Source organism: Balaenoptera physalus, assembly GCF_965194825.1.
Source record: "Balaenoptera physalus genome assembly, chromosome: 10".
In the NCBI taxonomy this organism is placed as follows: Eukaryota; Metazoa; Chordata; class Mammalia; order Artiodactyla; family Balaenopteridae; genus Balaenoptera; species Balaenoptera physalus.
Window position 1 is genome coordinate 9,982,746 of NC_138889.1, and position 23,715 is coordinate 10,006,460.

The 23,715-nt window shown below is 43.7% G+C and overlaps 1 protein-coding gene across 4 annotated transcripts in view; it reads left to right on the forward strand.

Moving 5' to 3' along the window:
* The window catches only part of SIAE (sialic acid acetylesterase), a 36,334-nt gene extending 13,464 nt beyond the window's left edge, over positions 1-22,870 (forward strand). For 3 of the 4 annotated variants that reach the window (XM_082410901.1, XM_082410902.1, XM_082410903.1), the window contains 7 exons: positions 7,855-7,993; positions 12,010-12,187; positions 13,586-13,695; positions 14,271-14,404; positions 18,587-18,744; positions 20,019-20,208; positions 21,624-22,870. In XM_082410901.1, coding sequence (XP_082267027.1) covers positions 7,855-7,993; positions 12,010-12,187; positions 13,586-13,695; positions 14,271-14,404; positions 18,587-18,744; positions 20,019-20,208; positions 21,624-21,875 — 1,161 coding nt within the window. In that variant the 3' untranslated portion in view covers positions 21,876-22,870. The remainder of the gene's footprint in view (positions 1-7,854; positions 7,994-12,009; positions 12,188-13,585; positions 13,696-14,270; positions 14,405-18,586; positions 18,745-20,018; positions 20,209-21,623) is intronic. The other variant, XM_082410904.1, reaches the window with a different exon arrangement.
* The last annotated feature ends 845 nt before the right edge of the window (positions 22,871-23,715 follow it).

Below are 23,715 nucleotides of genomic sequence, written 5' to 3' on the forward strand. Positions count from 1 at the left end.
TTCTTCTGTGTCTGACTTATCTTGCTAAGGATCATGCTTTCAAGGTCCATCCATGTAGCATTTATCAAACTTTTATCCCTTTTTATGGTTGAATTGTATTCCATTGTATATGCCACATTTTGCTTATCCATTCATTTATTGATGAACACCTGGGTTGTTTCCACCTTTTGGCTATTGTGAGTAATGCTCCTATGAACATTGATGTACAGATATCTGTTCCAGTTCCTGCTTTCAATTCTTTTGGATATATGCCTATGAGTGGAATTGCTGGGTTAGTTCTATATTTAACTTTTGAGGAACCACCAAACCATTTCCACAGTGGCTGTACCATTTTACATTCCTACCAGCAATATACAAAGGTTCTAATTTCACTGCATTCTAACACGTGTTACTTTCCGTTTTCTTGATTATAGCCACACTAGTAGGTGTGCAGTGGTATCTTAATGTGGTTTTGATTTGCATTTTCTAATGACTAGTGATGTTGAGTATTATCTCATGTATTTATTGGCCATTTGTATGTCTTATTTGGAAAATTGTTTACTTAGGCCCTTTGCCCATTTTTTTTGTTTGTTTTGTTTTGTTTGTTTGTTTTTATTTATTTATTTTTGGCTGTGTTGTGTCTTCGTTTCTGTGCGAGGGCTTTCTCTAGTTGTGGCAAGCGAAGGCCACTCTTCATCGCGGTGCACGGGCCTCTCACTATCGCGGCCTCTCTTGTTGCGGAGCACAGGCTCCAGATGCGCAGGCTCAGTAGCTGTGGCTCACGGGCCTAGTTGCTCCGCGGCATGTGGGATCTTCCCAGACCAGGGCTCGAACCCGTGTCCCCTGCATTAGCAGGCAGATTCTCAACCACTGCGCCACCAAGGAAGCCCACCATTTTTGAATTGGGTTGCTTGTTGTTAAATTGTAGGAATTATTTGTATCTTCTAGGTATTAATTGCTTGTCAGATACACGATCTGTAAATATTTTGTCTCATTCTTAGTTTGTCATTTCACTTTTTTGAGAGTGTCCTTTTTTGAGAGTGTCCTTTGATACATAAAAGTTTTTAATTTTTATGAAGTTCAATTTATCTATTTTTTCTTTTGTTGTCTATGCTTTTAGTATCATCTTCTTGAAATTGTTGCCAAGTCCAACGACATGAAGATTTTCCCAATGTTTCTTCTAAGAGTTTTTTAGTTTTATCTCTTAAGTTTAGGTCTTTGATCCGTTTTAATCACTTTTTTGTATATAGTGTAAGGTGAGGGTCTAACTTCATTCTTTTGCACGTGGATATCCAGTTCTCCCAGCATCAATTGTTGAAAACACTGTCCTTCCTCTATTGAATGGTCTTGGCACTTTTTTCAAAAATCCATGGGCCGTATATATATATATATGGTTTATTTCTCGGCCAGTCTATTCCATTGGTCTATATGTCTCTTATGGCAGTACTGTACTGTTTTAATTACTGTAGCTTTGTAGTAAGTTTCAAAGTTGAGACATGTGAGTGCTCCAACTTTATTCTTCTTTTTCAAGGTTGTTTTGGCTATTCAAGATCCCTTGTAATTCCATATAAATGTGAAGATACGATTTCCCATTTCTGCAAAAAAGGTTGTTGGAATTTTGATAGATATTGTGTTGAATTTGTAGATTGCTTTGGGTAGTACTGACATTTTAACAATGTTAAGTCTTCCTAGCCATGAACATAGAATGTTTTTCTATTAATTTAGGTCTTCCTTATTTTTTTTTTCAGTAATATTTTATAGTTTTTCAGTGTACAAGTCTTTTACCTGCTTGGGTAGATTTATTCTGAAGTATTTTTCTTTTACATACTATTATAAATAGAACTTCTTTCTTAATTTCCTTTTAGGATTGTTCATTGCTCATTTATAGAAACAAATGATTTTTGCATTTTGATGTTGTACCCTGAAACTTTGCTGAATTTGTTTATTAGCTCTAGTAGCTTTCTTGTAGGTTCTTTGGGATTTTCTATGTATAGGAGCATATTATCTGCAGTTAGAAATAGTTTTACCTTTTTTTTTTTTTTCAATTTGGATGCCTTTTATTTCTTTCATCTTGTCTAACAGCTCTGGCTAGAACTTCCAGTACAATGTTGAATAGCAGTGGTGAAAACAGACATCCTTGTCTTGTTCTTGGTCTTAGGGAGGAAGCTTTCAGTCTTTCTTTGATGTGACCTGTGGGTTTTTCATAAACGCCTTTTATCATATTGAGAAAATTTCCCTCTATTCCTACTTGTCTTAGAGTTTTTATCATGAAAGTTTGTTGAATTTTGTTAAATTTCTCAGGCTTAGTTGTAATGACTATACTATAACTATATCTGACCTAACTAACAGGGCCATTATGAAGATTAAACTATTTTGTTTGTCTCTAAAAGGCCCTTAGAAATTGAAAAGTGATATCTAAATATAAGATGTCATTATTTAAAAAAGCTTTTTATTGTAAAAACATAAAACACACACAGAAGTTAAGAGACTTATAAAGACTTATATATCCATCACCTAGATCGACAGTTGTAAGTATTTTGCCATATTTGATTTATCTGTCTGTTGTTGTTATTGTTGAACCATCCCAAGGTAAGCCGCACGCAGCCACCTTGATACTTCAGTGAGGGGTCATGTGTCAAATTGATATATATATTCATATATCAAATTAATATATATATATATATTTTACACAGAAATAAGAGCCATTGATGACTCTTTTTACTCAACATTTTCATAGCCTAGGATTTCTTTTGTTAGTGTCAGTTTTTTTCTCTGTTTCAGTCATGGCCTTTGAAGATTAATTTTTCTTAAATTTTGAGAACTAGCATTTTTTTCTCCCTTATTGTAGCTATAGAGAGACTTCACTGGGCTCTTGTTTACCCTGATAGAATGTCGGGAGGAAGAGCACTACATGAGCTCCCAGGTAGGGGATGGGGCATATACAGTACCTGGAGAATCAAGTGGGACAGAACAAGGGAATGCCGACCTGCCAATACGTTGTCAGTGATGAAACTCATCTTGAAGTGTTCCTGTCCCCATTGCTATTAGAGGATAGGGCCCCTCTGACACACGATGAGTGAGGTCTCTTAAGTAAATCTGGATAAAAAGGACATTGAAAGAGTTATCAAGGGAGAAAGTTTCTTAATTGTTAATTGGTATCCTAGCAAGACAACGGTGGTAGAATAAAAGCCTTGGTGCTAAATGTCTTTAGCACTGAGATTTCTTTTTAAAAACAACTCCACTTTCTAATTGAACACAAAAGCAGTCTAGAATGAAGAGAGTGGATTTCTAGGTACGGTGTGATGGGGTTATTGCTTTTGGGCCTCAGAATTGTCATTGCTTTGTTTGTTTAGTGGAAGCTATCTGATTTAAAAATAAAAGTAAGCGAGACCATTGCTGTTTCATTTATATTAGGATCAGGGCTGGACAGTAGCAAGTTCATAGACATATTTAAAGATTATCAGCTTAAAATATTGCTGAAAGATGAGTAAATATTTTTCACTCAGTATCAGACATCCAGAGAAGTTAGTGTGAGTTAAATTCTTTGGCACATTTGAAATTGGGATTAGTTTTCTTTGCTTGTCTGTATTTTTTGATTTTTCTGTGATGAGCATGAAATAACTATAATTTTTAAGAGCAAGTTAAAAAATCAAGAAATTGATATTCACCTAACTGATATCTTAAATATCTATCAAAGGCTCAGTTTACAATAAAGAGGCATATTATATAAATAAGAATCTTAGGAATAAATGATTTAATTTGCATTATTCATCAGAACTAATATGTTTATATACTTTGATGTGTACTTTCATTTGTTTCCTTTAATAGGTTAAGATCTTGAAAAGATTATCATCTTCCCTAGCTTTCTCTAAAACTCAGTTCCTCCTCAAGTTGATTTTTATTTCCTTGCCTTTTTTCCATTATCTACTTCTCCATCTTTGAGAAATAGTTAAATTTGAGATTTAAAAACCTCTACAGCTAGACCATGATCTCAATTAATCTTTTTAAAAAAATTTATAAAATTGAGTCCTTGCGCATACTTATGATTTCTTGTTTTGCTTCTATAGCTTCTACCCCTTACGGTTTCTTCCTTTTTTTTTTTTTCCTTTTTCTAACCAATTAATAAATAATGCTCCTAAAAAGATTCTACTCTGGACATATCTACTTCCTTTCATTATTAGTTTTCTAATTTAAAAATCTAAATTCTTGCATCTATGTCTTCCTAACCAATATTTTTCTTAGTCTTGCTTCCTGCCCTACTTAAGTATATGGAAACCTTTTGAATTTAAATGTTTATTAAACTGGACTTTAACTGGGCTCCCTTTTAACATAAGTGAATAGAAGCAAAATTGAAGTTTTATCTCTTGATAGAAAGCATGGTTTTATATAGAAGTGGGATTGCTGTTAACTCATTAAGGAAAACAGTATTTTCCTTAATGCTTTAATTACAGTTCTCTGTTTGCACAGAAAGGCACGGACCAGATCTATTTGTATCTGTACAGTCAGGTTTTCAGCCGCAATCTGTGCCAGGGGATCTCATCCCATTTTCTGTCAAGCTTAATCAGATTTTGATTGTTAAGACAGAACACATTCTTTCTGCCTGGAATTTACTCTTAAGCATATTCTGTATTAAACTAGGGCTACAAGCTCTGAGATACAGGGAAATAGAAAAAAGATTCCATCTGAAAAAGACAAGTGTTAATTTTTTTTATTTGTTTGTTTTAAATCACGCACTTAGTCTGCAAGACTGAATTTTAGGGGCTGACAGTACCAAAAGGCAAGTTTTCTAGTCTCTTAACCCTCAGTAGAACTTTGTTTTTTGATCAAAAGGATGCTTCACATGACTCCTCCTTGATTGCACTTGCTCCTTTCCCCCTGAAGACTCCCAACACACACGCGCGTGTACACACATAGAGTCTCTGTCTTTCTCCTTCTCTCCCTCCATGTGACTTTTCTGAGGAGATAAGATTTCCACTATAACCAACCACTCTTCACAGTCAAATGAGGGAAATGGCAGATTGTATGCCCATCTTGTTGTTAGGGTAAAGTGGAATTTTAAAATCAAGTGTTATTTATAACACTGAGTGAGATGTTTATAAATGGAGGAAAGTCTAAAATGTTCATCTGTCACCTCCTAAGTCAGGGTATGTCTTAAGACTTGGATATTTCTAGTTAGCTCGGAAGAAGATGGCCAACATTAGATAGAAAGCCCATTTTTCAATATCTCAGCAATCCCCACATTCCTGCTTTACAAATAGGGGAATTAAAATCCAGAAGAGAAGGGCTGGTGCCACATTACAATACCAGATTCATAGGAGTTGTGATGACTGGCTTATTTGTAGTTATTCTCTGAACTAAATCTGCTATATTGTACTGTGGTAGAAGGTAAAGTAACATACAGGATCCAAATTCTTTTAAGTAAAGTTTCCGTGTCCGTCAGTGCATGCACTTGTGTGCACATACACACACATTCACACACATGCCTTGCTCCCCTGTGCAGACCCCATGCCAAGATTCTCTGAGGAAATAGATTCTTGACGTTTCTTCATTAATTCAAGAATGTAGTATAAAGGTTACAAAATGAACACCAGTGAGCAGCTGCTTTGATGGTGAACTGCGGGTCCCCAGAGAGGTGGTAGGGCTCTCCCAGTCGCTGCAGCCTTAATGACTTCAAATACCTTGGTATTCATTTACATCCTCATTTCAATACTTGGTAGAAAAATAATTACACTGAGGTGTTTGATGAGATGAAATTTGATCTCAGCAGATGGAGTAAGGCTTCCCCTCTCATCAGCAGGGAAACCAAGTGTCATTTAAATGAAAATCTTCCTGAAATCTCTTTATTCCTAAGTTTGCTGCCAGTATCCCCAAGGAAATCCTTCCATCAAAAAGGCTTGGTGATATTGGGACAGGATACCAATTTCAGAAGTAATTGTCATCAGATGCAGCAAGAATTTCCCCCCACCCCCATTTTTGCTAACACTTACTGTGGCTTTCGAGCTTTGGCTTGAAATAATACACAAATGTGAGTTTGAAAATGGAAGTTTTCCAGCCAATGCTTTGGATCCAGTTCTGTGTGCTGGTAACAACAGAGGAGGATGCCAACCCCCGCCCCGCCCCGCTCCCCCCAATTCTGTTGGCCTTGCAGTACTCTACAGTGTTAGCAACGGGTCTAAAAGACAAGACGCATGTTCCCTGCACTGCCCCCTGAAACTAGCGTCTCATTGCGAGGAGGCACTGGAGTTCCCAGTCGGTGCAGAAGCTGGTGTGGGTGGAGAGAAGCAGTTTCATCCCCTGTTTCCATGGAAGCAACATACGATCCTTAGTGCTTGGTGCAGAACTGAATTTCAAGGGAGGCGACTTTTTACAGGTACTTGCTGCTGAAAAATAACTTCCCTGCCAAAATATACTGTGAGTGCATTAGTCTCTTCTTAGTCTTTAATGTTTATTTTACATGAAACTTGCCAGGGAAGATCCTGAACAAGCAGGTCTGGATTTCCTATGGAATTTTCCTGAGACCATGTGTGGAAAGACCAGTAACCCTGACAGCCTAGAGCTGCCATTACCCAGGGAGCATTTCAGGCTGCGGCTCCCACTGGGACCTAAAGAGCCATTTCTTTTGCATCTGGCCGTCTTATTGGCCACAGCAGGCTCAGCGGCAAGTCAAAAGGCGATTCAGGGGGCAGCGCATTTCAATGAAATGCTCTGTGGAGGCGCTCTGGCTTCTCCTACACTGCAGCGGCGAGGCCAGCTGCATTCTCTGTGGCGGGTGGGAGGCAAAGCCAGCCAGCTGCACACTCTGTGGCCAGCGGCCAATGGAAAGCGGCCCAGCCTCCTGTGCCTCTCGCTGTGGCAGTCCTGTCTCAGCTGGAGCTCTTGTTCCCGGAGGCCAGTGATAACTGGCCTTCTGGAGGCTCCTGTTAGGCCTTTGTTTTGGGAAGACCAGACTGTCCAGGGGGATGGAGAGAAGACCAGAAAAAACAAACACTAATTAGAAAGCAAAACAATATATTTATGATACATTCTTTTTAAAATAAAGAGAAACATTAGTACTGAAAAATCAGGATTGAAGGAGATAGCACTTACATGTAAGCCCAGAGAGGAATGATGCTTCATAGGACTAACAGTGAAACCAGTCGGTGTAGCACACACATTCGTGTCCAGAAGAACTCTAGCCAGTCCTGTCACGCTCTTGGCAACTGGTGAGGTTTCCTAAAGTGCTTTGGGAAAAAGTGCTGTGTCTTTGGACGGACCCTTTTCTTTGTCTGGTTTCTTGGGGCTGTTGTCAGCAATCACCCTGAACACCACCTTTCACACTGCCAGGCCTCCCGTGTTTTTCCTGGGTGATTTTCCAGGACTGAGATGAGGAGATAAGCATCTTGAGGCTGATTTCAGGATGTTTCAAGAGTTCAAAAATCGTTTCTCAGGTGTGTTTCTTTTGAATATACATCTCTCATGGCCTATGGATTACATAAACTTACCTCCCCACGGCCTTTTGGGCTCCATTTTAAAAAAAAGTTAATGCCATGGCTTTATGTTAGCAAATACTTTTTCTTAATAGAAGTATTTTCGTTCAAGATATCGGCCTTCTTTAGCCTAAACCCATCCACAGCTCCTCTCATCTAACACAGACTTGTCTTTGAGATCTCAGATTTCACTGTGTTCCCACCTGCTTTGGGGACATGATTTATCATGGTCTCTGCGGATCAAGGCGATCCGGACCAGCCCACCACTGGTTCTGATTAGTCATTTGGTTTGGGTATCCTAAGGGCTCAGAAGGAGCTCGGAGGGTTGGCAGTGTGTACCAGGGGGCAGTAGCATCATTGACCATCCGCTAGGTCGGTGTCGGAAATGACGTTCCTGCTTCTTTTCCAGATATTTAATGCCACAAGCGAGCTGTCGAACACAGCTGCCTATCAGTCTGTCCACATCCTCTCCGTGTCTCTCAACCAGGCTCAGCAGGAGCTGGAGGACCTTGCCGAGGTTGATTTGCGGTGGTCCAAGCCCACCTTGGGTAAGTGGTCGCTGGAACGCGTGCCATCTCTTCTGTGAGGGGCTGGTGCCCTGCTTGCAATCTGTGATCCTGAATTAGGTTCTGATCTATTTCATCCTTTTATTCATTTCTTGTCGACCCCTCCCCCATTCCTGATGGCACCTGTTTCATACATTTCTTTCCAAGACTCCACAGCGACTCTTGCCCCCTTGCTCTGAGGAGATGGCGCTTCCTCCAACTTCGTCAGTCCCATTGAGGCCACTCAGCTCAAGCTCCGCCAGCATCTCTTCAGCGCCTGACGCTCTCTTCTCCTCTTCTCTTTCTTCCTTTGTTTCTGTGTCTGAACACGGCTGACTGTTTCCTTTCAGGTCTGCCTCTGATGCGGGCTCTTACCTTCTCCAGGGCCTTCTCTTATCCCTCAGGCTCTGTCCTTTTACCCCACCGTCCAGTCTGCACGAAATCTTTAGTTCAGGCTGCTCTGCGTCAGGCTCTGATCTAGGCCCCGAGGGTGCAGCTGTGATTGGGGCAGACACGGCCCCCCGCCCTCAGAGCTCTGCTTTTCTTTTATTCTAACAAAACCAAGCGAAGCAAAGCATGACACACACCCTTCTCCTGGTACCTCACCTCTCTCCTTTGCTCTGTTAAACCTTTTTAGAACATCTTTTCATTGCCTTCCAACGTGTTCACTCTTTAACCCTTTATAATCTGGCTTCTGCGTCCAGGTCAACAACTGGTTCCCCCAAGGTTACTGCTGCTCTTCTGCCATGCACGCTGGCCACCCCGTAGCACCGGCACTGCTGACTGCCGCTTTTAGGAGCTGCGCCTTCCTCTGGGCCTGCTTGGTACTTCCTTTCCTTCGTTCGCCCTCTCTGTCCTCTCCCTGCCTGTTTGTTTGCTTTCTTCAGTCCCTTCCTCCAGACGTGGTCGCTTGTGCTCTTTCTGGTCCGTTTTCTCTTTCACCTGTACATGCTTTACCTTGGTAACCTCAATTGCTCCTACATTTTCAAGTATTAATTCATTCAGCCAATATTTGGATGCCCACTATGAGCCAGGCGCTATTCTAAGTGCCGGGGATACAGCAGAGAATAAAGCGGGCAGGCACGCCTGGTCTCCTGGATGGAGCTTACAGTCTAGTGAGGGAATACAGAAAACGAATAATAAAATTAGTAAATTATATACGAGGTATTGCTACTATTCAGTATCACACTGTCAGAACTTTCCCTTTAAGAACTCAGGAACTGAATAGATTTGGGTAAATTTTTTAATGAATCCTTTGGTCCGTGAACTCTTAATGCATGTCATCCAAAACTCAGGAATCAATTAGATTTGGATAAGGTATTATACCTTGCTGTCGGCTCCATTTCACTCTCTGAACGCAGAGACTCAAATTTTTGAGCATCAAGGGATAGGCTAGATGGTGGTGCTTGCTGAGACAGAAATAAGTACATAAAATACATCAGGGAAGGGGGGCAGTACTACTGGGGCTGGGATGGGGTGGTGGTTTCCAGCTTAGAGTGGCCACGGAGGTCCCAGCTGAGAAAGGCAGCATTTCCGTAATAACCTGACAGAGGTGAGGCCACGCAGGTGTGTGGGGAAGAGCCTCGTAGGGCAAGCCCCTCTCACATTTCCAGTCTCTGCAGCCTCTTCTACTGCCCTCATATCTCTGACTGCAGCTGGGAAGGGTCTCTGATTTTAAAGACTCCTGGAATTAGCTTGGCCCTATCTAGATAATTCAGGACAATCGCCCCCTCTCTAGTCCTTGCTCTTGAAAACACCTGCGATGTCCCTTTAGCCACATAAGGTTCATTCACAGGTTCCAGGCGTTGGACTCCGGACACCTCTGGGGGCTGTGCTGTCCACCACACATTCTCATTCTCGCGCATTTGCAAGCGGCTTCCATTTCCTTTACCCCATGATGTGCCTCTAACCCCCCCTCCAGTTTTATCTTATACCATTCTCCTTTTGTAATCTACGCTCTAGGCAAATACTTTAAAAACTGTCCAGTTTTACGTGCCTTTGTACATACTGTTTCTTCTGCCTAGAATGCTAGCTGTACTTCCTGGACTCCTGTCTTTCAGGGCCGCCCCACCTCCCTCCCCTTCCCGCTTAATTACCTCTTCCCTCTACCTGCCCATCAGTGAGTCACCTTTATTCCAGCTGCCCACAGCTACCCAGCACCAGCCAACGAACATTCACTGACTCTGCACTGGGTGCCAGACATGGAGAATATAGAAGGGTTTAGTGGGGTGAGGGAAACACCAGGCACAGAGTATGCCCGGAGCACACGGAAGGAGGTCCGCCCTCACCTGGCATTTAATAATCTGCTTTTCATTTCATATTCTTTCTCTTGCTGTTAAAACCCCTTAACACTTGTTTATACCTCTTAAAGCACTAAACCATATTTTGCCATCTGTTCTACTCAGCTGAATATTTGTCTTATTCTGTAGAATATAAGACCTCTGAGGAGAGGTTCCACGTCTCTCCACGTCCCTTTAATTACTGTACCCCTGTCATCTAGAAGCGCCTGGCACCTGGTGGGCGCTCAATCCATTTTAATTGATTTGAAACTGACTTCAATTCCTACTATTACGCTATCCACGTTTTGAGAGCCGAACTGTATTGAGTTTTGATCTTTCACATGCCAAGCCAGTGATTTACACATAGTGGTTCTTTAACAGCTGTTGGATTGGATTGATCCCATCAGCTGCGTGTGTTCACGTTCCCCTCCTTTTTTTTTAAAATTAATTTATTTATTTGTTTTGGTTTTTTTTTTGGCTGTGTTGGGTCGTCTTTGCTGTGGGCAGGCTTTCTCTAGTTGCAGCGAGCGGGGGCTACTCTTCGTTGCGGTACATGGGCTTCTCATTGCGGTGGCTTCTCTTGTTGCGGAGCACGGGCTCTAGGCACGCAGGCTTCAGTAGTTGTGGCACGTGGGCTCAGTAGTTGTGGCTTGTGGGCTCCTGAGCGCAGGCTCAGTAGTTGTGGTGCACGGGCTTAGTTGCTCCACGGCATGTGGGATCTTCCCGGGTCAGGGCTCGAACCCGTGTCCCTTGCATTGGCAGGCAGATTCTTAACCACTGCACCACCAGGGAAGCCCCTCACGTTCCCCTCTTCACCAGCTTTCTTCTAACATGGAAATTGCCTCTTCTGGTCTGTGTTGGTTACAGGGCTGTATGGACGAATGAGCTAGATGATGCTGAACATTTATTTATTTTTAAAAGATTTATTTATTTATTTGTTGGGTCTTAGTTGTGGCATGCGGGCTTCTCTCTAGTTGTGGTGTGTGGGTTTTCTCTCTCTAGTTGTGGCGCGCGGGCTCCAGGGCACATGGGCTCCGTAGTTTGCGGCACACAGGCTCTCTAGTTGAGGCACACGAGCTCAGTAGTTGTGGCACGTGGGCTTAGTTGCCCCGCTGCATGTGGGATCCTAGTTCCCTGACCAGGGGTCAAACCTCCGTCCCCTGCATTGTAAGGCGGATTCTTTACCACTGGACTACCAGGGAAGTCCTGATGCTGAACATTTAAACACTGGTTTTGGTTTCTGTTACATTCCCTTTTGGCCAAACTCCCCATCACTTGTTTGTTCTTGTTTTCATTACCATAGCTATAAAACTGGGTATAAAACTACCCAGAAAAAATACACCTTCCTTCTCGACATTGCCCCATGCTTGCTTGTTCCCTTCCACAGAGCTAAGTGGGGATGGATGCTGGGAAAGAGGAGCACGTAGGTGAGGGTGGAATGGGGGCCAGCGGCCTTTCTGCCCCTCACCTATTGCAGAGGAGTATTAATCTTCCTAGATTCTCAGGGCCCTGCACATGGTGGGGAAGCAGGGGGATGCCTGCTTGCCTGGCCAGAGAGCCTTTGGCTTTCTGCTAGCGAGACAGCTGCCTCTCAATCTTATCCTGCTCTTGGAAAGTCTCAGAAAGAAATGCAAGGCCTGACCCACACCCATTCTTCTTACCTAGACCCACCTAGGAGCTGCAGTCCGTATCCATCTACTTTTTCCGTGACTGTTTTTGTTTAACTGTCTCTCCGAACAGAAAACTTGGGCCATGGCAATTTCACGTACATGTCAGCAGTGTGCTGGCTCTTTGGGCGTTACCTGCATGACACTCTGCGGTATCCCGTGGGGCTGCTCTCCTCCTCGTGGGCCGGGACGCCCATTGAAGCCTGGTCGTCTGGAAGGTCACTGAAAGCCTGTGGGGTCCCGAGGCAAGGGTAAGAAAGCATCCTCTGGTCTGGGAGAAAGCCAGCCAGGAAATTTTGTAAGAGAGAAGGATCATGGTCTCCTTTGGGGAGTCAAGAGTGTGTTGAATGTACAAATATGTATTAAATGTGTGAAACTTATTCAGGTATTATTTTCACTGTCATCAGCACCACAATCATCTGAGAATATGTCAGGAAGTAATTATGACCCTTTTCCTTAATAATAGTGATAGCTAATACTTAATAGAAGCTTTCTAAATACTGGATACTGTTGTAAGCACTTTATATATATTAACTCACTTAATACAACACTCTCTTGAAGTGGATACTATTAACATATGATGGGAAAAGGTACTAAGTCTGAGAGAGGTTTAGTGACTTGCTTGTGGACACGATAAAGTCTGGTGTCAATGTCTGTGCTCTTAACCACTGTGCTGTGTTGCCTGTGAGAATAAACACAGTCTAACAATTTGGAAGAACAAGTACACATGTAATCAGAGAAGTGTATTAGAAGACTGATGGTGAAAGCACGCTCAGGAAAAGCTGGATCAGGAAGAACATTTGGGGGTAGGGGAAGGGAGAGAAAAGGCTGGTTAATAACATCTTGACACTAATGTTAAAATAGAGATGAACAATATGTGAACTGCTTTCACAGACCTTGTCTCATCAGTTCTGGGAAGAGCATGGACTTGAGCTCTTGGTATAGCTTGGGTAAAGGCCTGCCTGTTGGGGAGTGAAGTTATCCAGTTTTGGAACAGAAAGACTTGCCTTCGGTGGAGTTGGAGGAATCTAAAGCCAGGCTTCCCAGATCTCTGGGGACATGGCAGGGACAATAGCAAGGGGAAGTGGCCTTCTCATATGCAGCTGCTGCAAGTGTAAATTCATACAAGTACTGCACAGAGACAATTTAGGGACATGTTCAAAGTCTTAAGAAAATGTGCCTTTTGACCTGGCAATCTCATTTCTGGGAATTTATCTTAAGGAAATAATTAAGACTGTATGCAATGATTTAGCTCTAAGGAAGATAATCATGGCATTGCTTATAAAAGCAAAGAGCTTAACACAATCTCAGTGTCCATGCATTGAGTACTAGTTAAATAAACTTATTGCCTGTGTGATAGACTCATTAAAACGCTCCTCCTCCCTGGTCTTAATCACTAGGTGGAAACCGGGATGGCCCCGTCTGAACTCACAGAAAGCTGACTGATGACAGTTATTCTGGGAAGAACCTGGAGTGAAATTTGGAGACTGTCCTCATGTTTTCATGGAAACAGAGTGGTTGAATTGAACTCTGTGTTGCTTTCATCAGGAGTTTGACCCGAGTGAAGCTGGATAGATGCCCAGCTCAGGGATCGTCATGTGATTAGTTATTGGCTCTCTCTTGACACTTGTGCGTCTTACTGATTTCAGGTCCATGCCATCTGATCTGGAAACTGGTCCCAGTGAATACTCTGTTCTCTGGAATGCCATGATCCATCCGCTCCGTAATATGACTCTGAAAGGGGTGATATGGTACCAGGGTGAGTGTTCAGTTTGCTGGTTTTCCATTGTATCAGTTAGCTGTTGCTGCATAAGAAACCACCCCAGAACTTAGTGACTTCCAACAGTAATAATGTTAGTGAGCTCACTATTCTGTGGGTTAGCGGGGTAGTTTTTCTGTCTGGGCTGCTTTGGCTACTTTCTGCTGGGATCTCTTATGTGCCTTTGGCCACCTGGCAGGTTGTCTGGTGGCTGGATGACCTAGCATGGCCTCTCCCTCACGTCTGTCGACTGGGGCCGTCTGTCTGCCGGGGCCTCCTGGTTCTCACGTGGCCTCTCATCCTTCAGCAAGCTAGATCAGACTTAATTTATCATTTACATGGCAGTGTCAGGGTTCCAGGTGTATCAGGAGAGAACAAACCACAGAGCTGAATTGCTTTTCAAGCCTCAGCTTGCATCGTGTTTGCTGATGCCCCATTGGCCAGAGCAACCACAAGGCCAGTCCAGGGAGACCGCAGGAAGGCCCGCTACCTAAGGGCATGTGTAGAGGTTGGGGAGCAGTGTGGCTGCCTTTGCATCTACCCCAAATTCTTCTCACAGTTTGGACTGTTTTTAGGGGAGTCCAATGTAAACTTTAACAGGGACCTGTACAATTGTACGTTCCCTGCACTCGTTGAAGACTGGCGCCAAACCTTCCACGATGGCTCCCAGGGGCAGACAGAGCGCTTCTTCCCATTTGGATTTGTCCAGGTATGTGCTGAAAGGAAGAGGGTTCATGGGCTTTGGTGTGGGGAGGTGCTGTTGAGATCTCTTCCCTGGAATCCGTCTTCCTTTTTTTTGCTCTCCTAGCTTGCCAGCTGGTCACGAACTGAATGTAACTTAATTCATCTCAGTTTACTGATGGGACAATTACATCTTAAAAAAAGTTAATAAGTAACCAATATTTCTTCTTATTAAAAAGCATTACATGTTCATTAAAGAAATATTAAAGAGAAAGGCAAAAAAAAAGAAGCTAAAAACACTTATAATTCCACAATCCAGAAATAAGCAGACCTTTTCTGCTCATATATTTTTGAAATAGGATCCATACCATAATACTGTGTCATATCTTGCTTTTTCTCTTAACGTCATATTGTGAACATTTTTCATGCCAATAAATATTAATCTTCAGCACAGTTTACAACGATTGGAGGGTGTTCAGAAATATGGTTGTATTGTAATTTAACTAGTCTTCCATAGATAGGCTCTTAGGTTGCTTTAAACGTTTTGCCTTTATAAGCAGTGGCATGTTTATTTTCCTTCTAGCTAAATCATTGCACACATGCTTAATTATTTCCATAAGATAAATTCCCAGAAATGAAATTACTAGGTTAAATTGCACACTTTTTTTTTAAAAATACTAATTGTAAAGTCTGCAGTGGGTATATAGGTGTTCAACTTTTTTCCAGATTTTATGTTTTTTTTTTTTTAATTTTTTATTTATTAATTATTTTTATTTTTTAATTTTTTTTTTTTTTGGCTGCGTTGGGTCTTCGTTTCTGTGCGAGGGCTTTCTCCAGTTGCGGCAAGCGGGGGCCACTCTTCATCGCGGTGCGCGGGCCTCTCACTATCGCGGCCTCTCTTGTTGCGGAGCACAGGCTCCAGACACGCAGGCTCAGTAGTTGTGGCTCACGGGCCCAGTTGCTCCGTGGCATGTGGGATCTTCCCAGACCAGGGCTCGAACCCGTGTCCCCTGCATTGGCAGGCAGATTCTCAATCACTGGGCCACCAGGGAAGCCCCAAATTGCACACTTTTTAAGGCTTTGAACATGTCCTTAAATTTTCCTGTGGAAATGTATCGATTTGTATACAGTTATACTCTTAGCAACCATGTGTGACAGTGCCCACCTCCCCACACCCTCCCGAACTTGCTGTTATCCCTCCCAGCCCTGAGAATGAACCGCGCTCTTTCACTCACTCCCAGCCCACTGTGCATGCTCTCGGCCTGGAACAATCTTTCTCTCCCACACTTTCCTACCTAACTTTTATCGTCCGTTAGCCTGGATATCAGTTAGGAAGCCTTCTGCGACTACCCAGAGTCTGTCCCCATATGGGTGACTGCTTAGTACCGTTCACTTCCCCTTTTTACTTGTATGTACGTTGTGCACATGACCACATTTTCCTGGATCACATTTATAACCCCAGTACCACCTAATTGGTCGGCACTCATTAAATATGGCCCGACACACAAATGAAAAAATATATCAAGAGAAACCATACTTTCAATTAGCGGTACCTCGTCAGAAAGATTCTGCTCTCAGCCTCGTCTAAAAGGAATAAACATATTTAACCAAGTTCATAATTGCCTTGCCTCACCTGTTCACGTGACCCCTCCGAGACCTAGACGTCTTAGCAGGGTAGTAGTTCTGACTTGTCTAGAACATAGGAATCAAACAAGTAAGGTGTTACAAAAACGAGGCCCACCTCACAGCATAAACACAAAATAGGCTTTAATGTTTGAGTTGGACACACCTACTTGCAGGCGTCCGCCTCTGAGTGTCCCCCAGATGCTTTCCTCTCACCATCCTCCTAGTCCTCTACCTCATCCCATTTCATGCACCTTTTTTTGGATAAAGATTTTTATAGACCTTCTTTCCACTTATAATTACTTTACAATCATTTTCTTTCTTCTTCCTAACATTTGTTTTGACTTTGAACGAGAATATTCTGCTCATTATTTTCAAAATAGCAACTCCTGTCACCAGTCTGTATTACTGTTGGTGAAACTATTTTTTTTGTCTCTCAGCCTGTGTACATGGTGATTTGAATGTGACTTCAACCGATGCAAGCCAAAAATATGTTTAAATGCTTATTATATGCCGCAAACTGTGTGAGGTACTAGAAATATAGCATGAAGCAGAGAGACCTGGTCCTTGCATTTGTGCGTGTGGTGTAGCGGAAGTCCCTTAGCCTTGGGTGTCAACTTTATCATCATCAACAACAGTATGTTGGTTGGTTGGTTGTGGAAAACTGGGAATATAAATGTTTAACTTCAAAGGGAAATGGCAAATTCTGCAACATAATGGCTCAGAGCATGGTCTGGGGATTCGAATCCCAGCTCTGGCGCTTCTTTAGCTATGTGATTTCGAACAAGATATTGAACCTCTTTGTTATTTTAAGTATTAAATGAGTTAGTCCATGTAAAGCCTGGCACAAGCTAGAAAATGTCAGTGTTTATTATTATTAATGAGAGAAGTCAGAAAATCTGGAGGGACAGTTGGTGTGTAAAGGAAGATGAATTGACTTGATGGAAGGACCGAGTGTGAAACAGTGGTGGCAGTAACTAGAGCACAGTTAGAGGCAGGACACGAACTCCGTGGAGAGAGCAGGGCGAGACACCTGTGTCTGAGTAGAGAGGTGAGCGGAGCCGGGGAGAGAGAAAGAGGAGCCGGAGTTTAGGGACTGGAGTCCCTAGGAGCGTGCTTTTTAAAAAGGGTTTTGGAGGAACAGCGGAATGCACTGCAGACGGCAGATGCTATTGTAAAGTCCTCCAAGTGTGCCCACTTTTATATTCTTCGGCTATTATATGCCTTCTTTAGCAGTGATTAGTATTTCTACTAATCCCTGCAGGAGACTGAGCAAGTGCCCTGCTTTATCTCAGGAAAAACAGGACTTTCATGCGAGTGTGGAGTCTGCTGGTGCCCCCGTGAGGCCAGTGTGTAGTAATGCAGCCGATGAAATTGGAGAATTACTGCAGGAATTCTCAGCAAACTGCCATTTTGAGACAACTTCCTAGGCCTGAGTGGCTGTCGGTAGCGTTTCTCCCTCAGCGCTTCAGGTTAGTACTCACCCTAGACTTTGTTGCCACGATCCTCATCATGGCGCTGGTTGGTGAACATGGCTCCACTTTCACTCTTCTTCTGGCTGTTGTGTGGGAAGAAGTAGGGTCACCTACTGGATCTTTCTATTGCCGTTTTCTAGTTTTCATGACATTTCATTGTGCAGCTTCAGCGTCTTTTATCATTTCATATGTTAAAGCCAATTTGCATAAGAGATTTTAATAAGAATCAAGTGGTGGGGAAATGTACTTCTCTTAGCGGGAGAAACCGCAGAGCCGTATGGCAAGAGGGTGTGGCTCTTGGAAGGTGTGAAGAACTGGGGTCCCTGATGCAATCCGCCAGGCACTCAAGGGCAGGTTCCTCTCTGCTTCCCTACAGCGCTTTGCCCTGGGCTGTACACAGAGTTGTCGGTGACCGACCTACTGCTTTGTAACAAGCTACCTCAGAACTTCGGGGCTTACCACATCAGCCACTGTGTTTGCTCCTGGTGCCATGGGTTGGCCAGGCAGGGAGGGCTCAGCTGGGGTGGCTCATCTCTGCTCTGTAACTTCAGCCGGGCTTGCTCATGTGGCTGCAGTTTGAACTGAAGGATCTAGAATTCACATGATTGGCCCCTTAGCTGGGATGGCTGGGATATTAACACCTCTCTCCTCATGACCTTCCAGTTTCCAAGGTTGCTCTCTCCACATTTCTCCAGCAGGGCAGCTGGACTTTGGTTACATGACCATCTCAGGGTTCCAAGAAAATGAAATCTGAAGGCAAGGGCTCTTGAGGCAAAGCCTCAGAAGCTGCACACCATCACCTCTGCTGCATTGTTTGTCAGAGCAAATCACAGGCTTAGCCCAGGTTCAGCGAGAGGAGAAACAGACTCCACCCCTTGCTGAGAGGGGTGGCAGAGTTCCATTGCGGCGAGGGGGATGAGAGGTTCAGCCACAGGGGTGAGAGGCTCCGTAAGTACGTGTTGGATGAGCACGGGAGTGAAGCAGAAGCAGGGTCTTCTTGTGAAAGACTCTAGTGTAGGTTTCTTTTTAAAAATTTTTAATGTTTTTCCAGCTTTATTGCAGTGTAGGTTTCTGATGAAATAAAATGCTGATGCACAATGTCTACTTTCTAGTTATCTTCATATTTGTCTGGTGCAACCCCAAATGATGGACTTCCCCAGATCCGTTGGCATCAAACAGCAGACTTTGGCTATGTCCCCAACCTAAGGATGCCCAACACTTTCATGGCTGTAGCTATGGATCTCTGTGATAGGAATTCGCCTTTTGGCAGGTGGGTGCTTCTTGGGCTTTGTTTGAACAATAATATATGTTCTTTGTCTGTGGCCTTCACTCTGATGTTCACTTGTGAGGGGGCCTGAGGATTGGACATTAGAAGCATGATTTATCAATCATTCACACTGGATGTGCTGCAGTAACCAAAAACCCTCGCCATCCCAGTGCCTTGATGCCACGGAACCTTATTTCGTGTTCACACTCCATGTCCAAATAAGGTCAACAGAGAGGCTTTGCTCTCATCGTCATTCACAGATCCAGAGCGACAGAGGCTCCAGGGTGATCTGTGCTTCCACATGCACCTACGGTCTCACATTGCCAATTAAATGCTTCCACCCAAAGCAACACAAGTCACTTCTGCTCACATTGCACTGGCCAAAGCAAGTCCCACGGCCATGCCTGTCTTCAGCAAGAGCAGGAAATGGAATTCTACCATGGACTCAGAGGGGGACTATCTGGACAACTACCCCGATGTAAACAGCCCCTGTGATTACCACCCGCTAGCTGTAGGACACCAGGGGATTTCAGTGTGAAGTGGAGCCCAACACAGAGTGTCTGGATTATAGTAGGAGCCTGAATGAACATTTCTTTCTTTCTAAATTTTATTTATTTATTTATTTATTTATTTATTTATTTATTTATTTATTTATTTCAGCTGCGCTGGGTCTTTGTTGCGGCGCGCGGGCTTCTCTAGTTGTGGTGCACGGGCTCTAGAGCGTGCGTGGGCTCGGTAGTTGCAGCATGCGGGCTTAGCTGCAGTATGTGGGATCTTAGTTCCCTGACCGTAGATCGAACCCGGGCCCCCTGCATTGGGAGTGCGGAGTCTTAACCACTGGACCACTAGGGATATTTATTTAGTTTTGAATGAATGAATGTTTATTGAATGAACAAATAAAACCTAGAGGGGACCAAGTTAATGAACAGCTGATTCGCATGAAACACAGGACTTTTAGTGGTTGCAGCAGTCTTACAAGAGCTCTCCTAGGTTAGTTCCAATACCTTCCCTCCCTCCCTCCTTCTCTCCCTTTATTCCTTCCTTCCAAGTCCTCAGTTATTTCAAGGTTTCCGACCCATAGAAGGCCCAGAGCCCCATCTGTGGTTACAACTCACCATTTCTCTTAGGCTGACTCGCCACAGATCACTGGCTATTAGATTCAGTCAACTTTATTCTCACCTTCTTAAAGGGTGCTTTGTATAAGATTTCCTTTTTTAAAAAATGTGATTATTGTTGAGCCCAAACCCAAAGTTCTCTACCTCTTCTTTATCCTGTAGCACACACCCTCGAGATAAGCAGACGGTGGCCTACAGGCTGCACTTGGGGGCCCGTGCCGTGGCTTATGGGGCGAAGTTGACCTTTCAAGGACCACTGCCTCAGAAGATAGAACTCCTGGGCGACATGGGGCTGCTCAACCTCACATATTCCCAGCCAATCCAGGTGCAGAGGCACAACAAGATATTTGAGGTGAGAACTGCAGAAACAGCAGGGGCTCATCCTGTGGGGGGGGGGTCGGGATTTCCTCCACGCCGAGGCCCACCTCTAATTATAACATGACTACAAGGCAGGTTTTGGTTGGTCAGGGGCTGAGTTTATCTCAGAGCAACAAAAAAGCAGCTACTGATTCATTCACTTAGAGGCAATTTTGATGGGACCACCAAGGAAGGGAAGACGTGCCCACGTTGAAATGATACTCCTTTTGCATTTTCCCTCCCAGAGCAACCATCTTTGCGTGGAAAGGGCCTGTGGTTTTATCTGTGGGCACCTGTTGAAAGGACCCTTGCTCCAGAATGTTTCCCTCATCCTTAGACATCTTTTTTTTGTCGCCACTATCCTAAATTCTGATTTTCTTTTGAGTTGAGTCTCTCCTCTAAGAGGTTGAAGCTTGGTGATTTGCAACTTAGTATGAATGACTGTAACGGAACTCTGTACTTGCTTCTAATACCTGGTGAGGATCATTCCACTGTGGAACTGGGGCTATTGATTAAACAGCTTATTTAGTTTTCTAAGGTCGGGGTTGGCGGTGGAGGCATTCCCAGGTGGAGCAATTAAATGAGTGTCTTTGGGAGTCCCGAGGCCATTAGGCGGTGGCGGGCGGTGAGTGAAAAGAGGGCATTGGAGGGGGGGATGAAAGAATGTAGAAGACAAACTTTAATTGCACAGGAGTTTCTCTAGGACTGTTCCTCCTCTGGAACCCTAAGCAGAGCATCCACCTGCCTCAGGTGCTTCCTCAGCACTCACTCCACCTAGCTTCTCGGCACGCTGGGTTGTCGGCAAATCCTAGCTCCAAGGAGTCTGTGTTCTGAGTTCTCCTCTCTAGTCAACAGCTGGCAGCCTGCCCATCGTCTGGACCTGGAATCTTAGCTGGGACCAGGACAGAACTGAACCTTGGGAACTGGGTATTTTATGCTCCCTTCACCAGATAGATGATTGCTTTCTGACTTGAGAACAGCTTACCATCCAAAGTTCCTTTGTGCCCCTTCTTCATTCCCCAGCTCCTTTGGGAGCCAGAGAGCAGCACAGCGGTGGCTCGCTTCACCCAGATTCCTGCCTGCCTTGCTGTTTGGCCGGAGGATCGCAGGAAGGTTGTTCAGGGGAGCCTTCCCTAAATGTTTCATGACTACGCTGCCTTGTCTCCCTCAGTAATTTAATGTTTTACTTATTGATTTAAGCTATTTATTTTAGCACGTGAACTTTTATTATGGATCTGTGGCTGTGCTGAGCAGACCCAACCTGGACTCAAGTTTGCTCTGGTCACTACAGGAAATGTGTCCGTGGCTACGAGTGGCCACTTTTCTTTCAGTCTGTCTGAAGAGCAGTCCCGCCTCTTGGCATATCCTCCTGACTGTCCTAACTGTTCCTGTTTATGACTCTCCTGTTAGATCTCCTGTTGCAGTGACCATCAGTGCAAGTGGCTTCCAGCTCCCATGGACACTTTCTCCGCCCAGACGCTGGCCCTGAATGTCAAGTCTTGTCGTGACAGCCTGGCTGCTGTTCGCTATGCGTGGACCGCGTGGCCTTGTGAATATAAGCAGTGTCCCCTGTACCACCCCACCAGTGCCCTGCCGGCCCCTCCCTTCACTGCTTTCATTACAAACCAGATTCCCGGGTATCGCAGCAAGGTTGCTAAATGATTTCGTTGCAGTATGATCACATCTTTTAGACATAAGTGTGGATCCTTTAGATTTGGGCATTTAGGAGTTTAAATGACAGCTGTTGCTTTTTAATGGAAATTAATAGAACTGCCTCATCGACAGTGCCCGGCTAGCACATGGCTGTTTCCATATTCTGAGATGCCAGGGCTGGTAGGCAAATAACACGCTTGTCATTTGTCCTCCAGTTGGGCCAGGTATCTGTATTAGACTAATTCCAAACTACAAACAACTTGAATCTCAATGTCATTCACTTCCCTTATTACTGGTAGTGAAATGTCTTAACACTTTTGTCCCCTTACCTCCAGACCGTGGAAACTCAGGGTTGGAAGAGATTTTAAGGCCATGCAGGCCGGCTAGCATTTATGTTTTTTTCTATAAAATATGAGAGGTGGTTATCAAATTTCTGTATAAAGTTTCCCTTCTAAACTTTCCAACAGTTTTTCCTCATGTGGAACTGAAATGTTTCTTCCACTACACAACAATCTTTCAGAGAACTGATTTCAGCCCTATTTTGTTCCAAGCTGAAAACAATTCTATTCCTTTAGTCTAAATAATGCTAATGTGAATGTTTAACAGAAAAAAACCAGAATCATGTGCAGGCATTTTGGGAGGCGCTAAGGGACGGCCTCAAGGAGGGATGAGAAAGGCAGGCGAGGTGGAGCAGCCCATGGGGAGGCCATGTGACCGCAGAGGTCATTGAGAAGCAAACAGAGATATCAGGCTCTTTAAAGGTAAGAGGTTTAACTATGAAAAGGACAATCCAGATGGAAGAACAACGTGAGGCTGAAAGTAAAGCTACACGATAAGCATTTACAAAAATAATCTAGATGGGACAAATGTGAAAGAGGGCTTCTGTGTATACTATTAAGAATCATAATGCTGTTTATTGGTTGATTGATTGATTAAGAACAGTTAAAGGCACTTGACAAGTGTCTGTAATCTCTAAGAAGCTGGAAATAAAAGTATAATTATTAGTCATGTGTACACAGTTCCTCTCTAGTCAAAACTGGGTTATGAATGGGCTTGCAAATTGTCCTCTGAAGCTGAGAAAGGAGTGAGACTTACTTATCTGTGGGTAGTTTCCATTCCCTTAATGTGAAAAATGAGAACGAAAGCATAAGCATCACTCTCTCCGTACCTGTCCCCCAAGGGGTCCTGGTGTAACTGAAAAGTAGGAATGCTTCGTCAGTGCCAGGATCTTAGTAAAAAGCGAAACAGCTACGCAGCTTGCAAGGAACTCTGCTCCTTCGAGGACTTCCCAGCGCACAGTTGGCTCCTAACACCCAAACCTTGGCCTCTTACTCATCTGGCCTAACGGGAACCACAGACCCAGTAACAGACTCCTGAGAAAAAGCGAATCTACTGTCCACTCCTCACCACAACACTCATGCGCGTGGCGGCTGTTCTAACTTGGAAGAAGCTAGAAACAGTTCAGCGCTCCAGGCCCAGGTTCCCTTCACCCCCAGTAAGCTAGGGCACACAGTGTAAAAAGTTAGGTTTAGGGGATGGATATCTTAATGAAAAGTCATATGAAAGTTTATTTTTAATGGTTGAATGATTTAAAACATTCTGTGGGAATTCAGTTTATTTCCCAAATGAAAATAACTTTTTACTGTTTGAAAAAATCGAATTCATAATCACTATAGAAGACTTGGATGCTAAAGAAAAGTCTAAGTAAGTAAAAATCACCACAAAATTCATCATTTGGAGACACTTAATATCTTGGTGAACATCACTTGATTTGTTTAGGTCACATTTTACATACTACTACATGGTATATTATTTTGTAATCTGCGTTTTTGACTTATTCTAGCAAAAT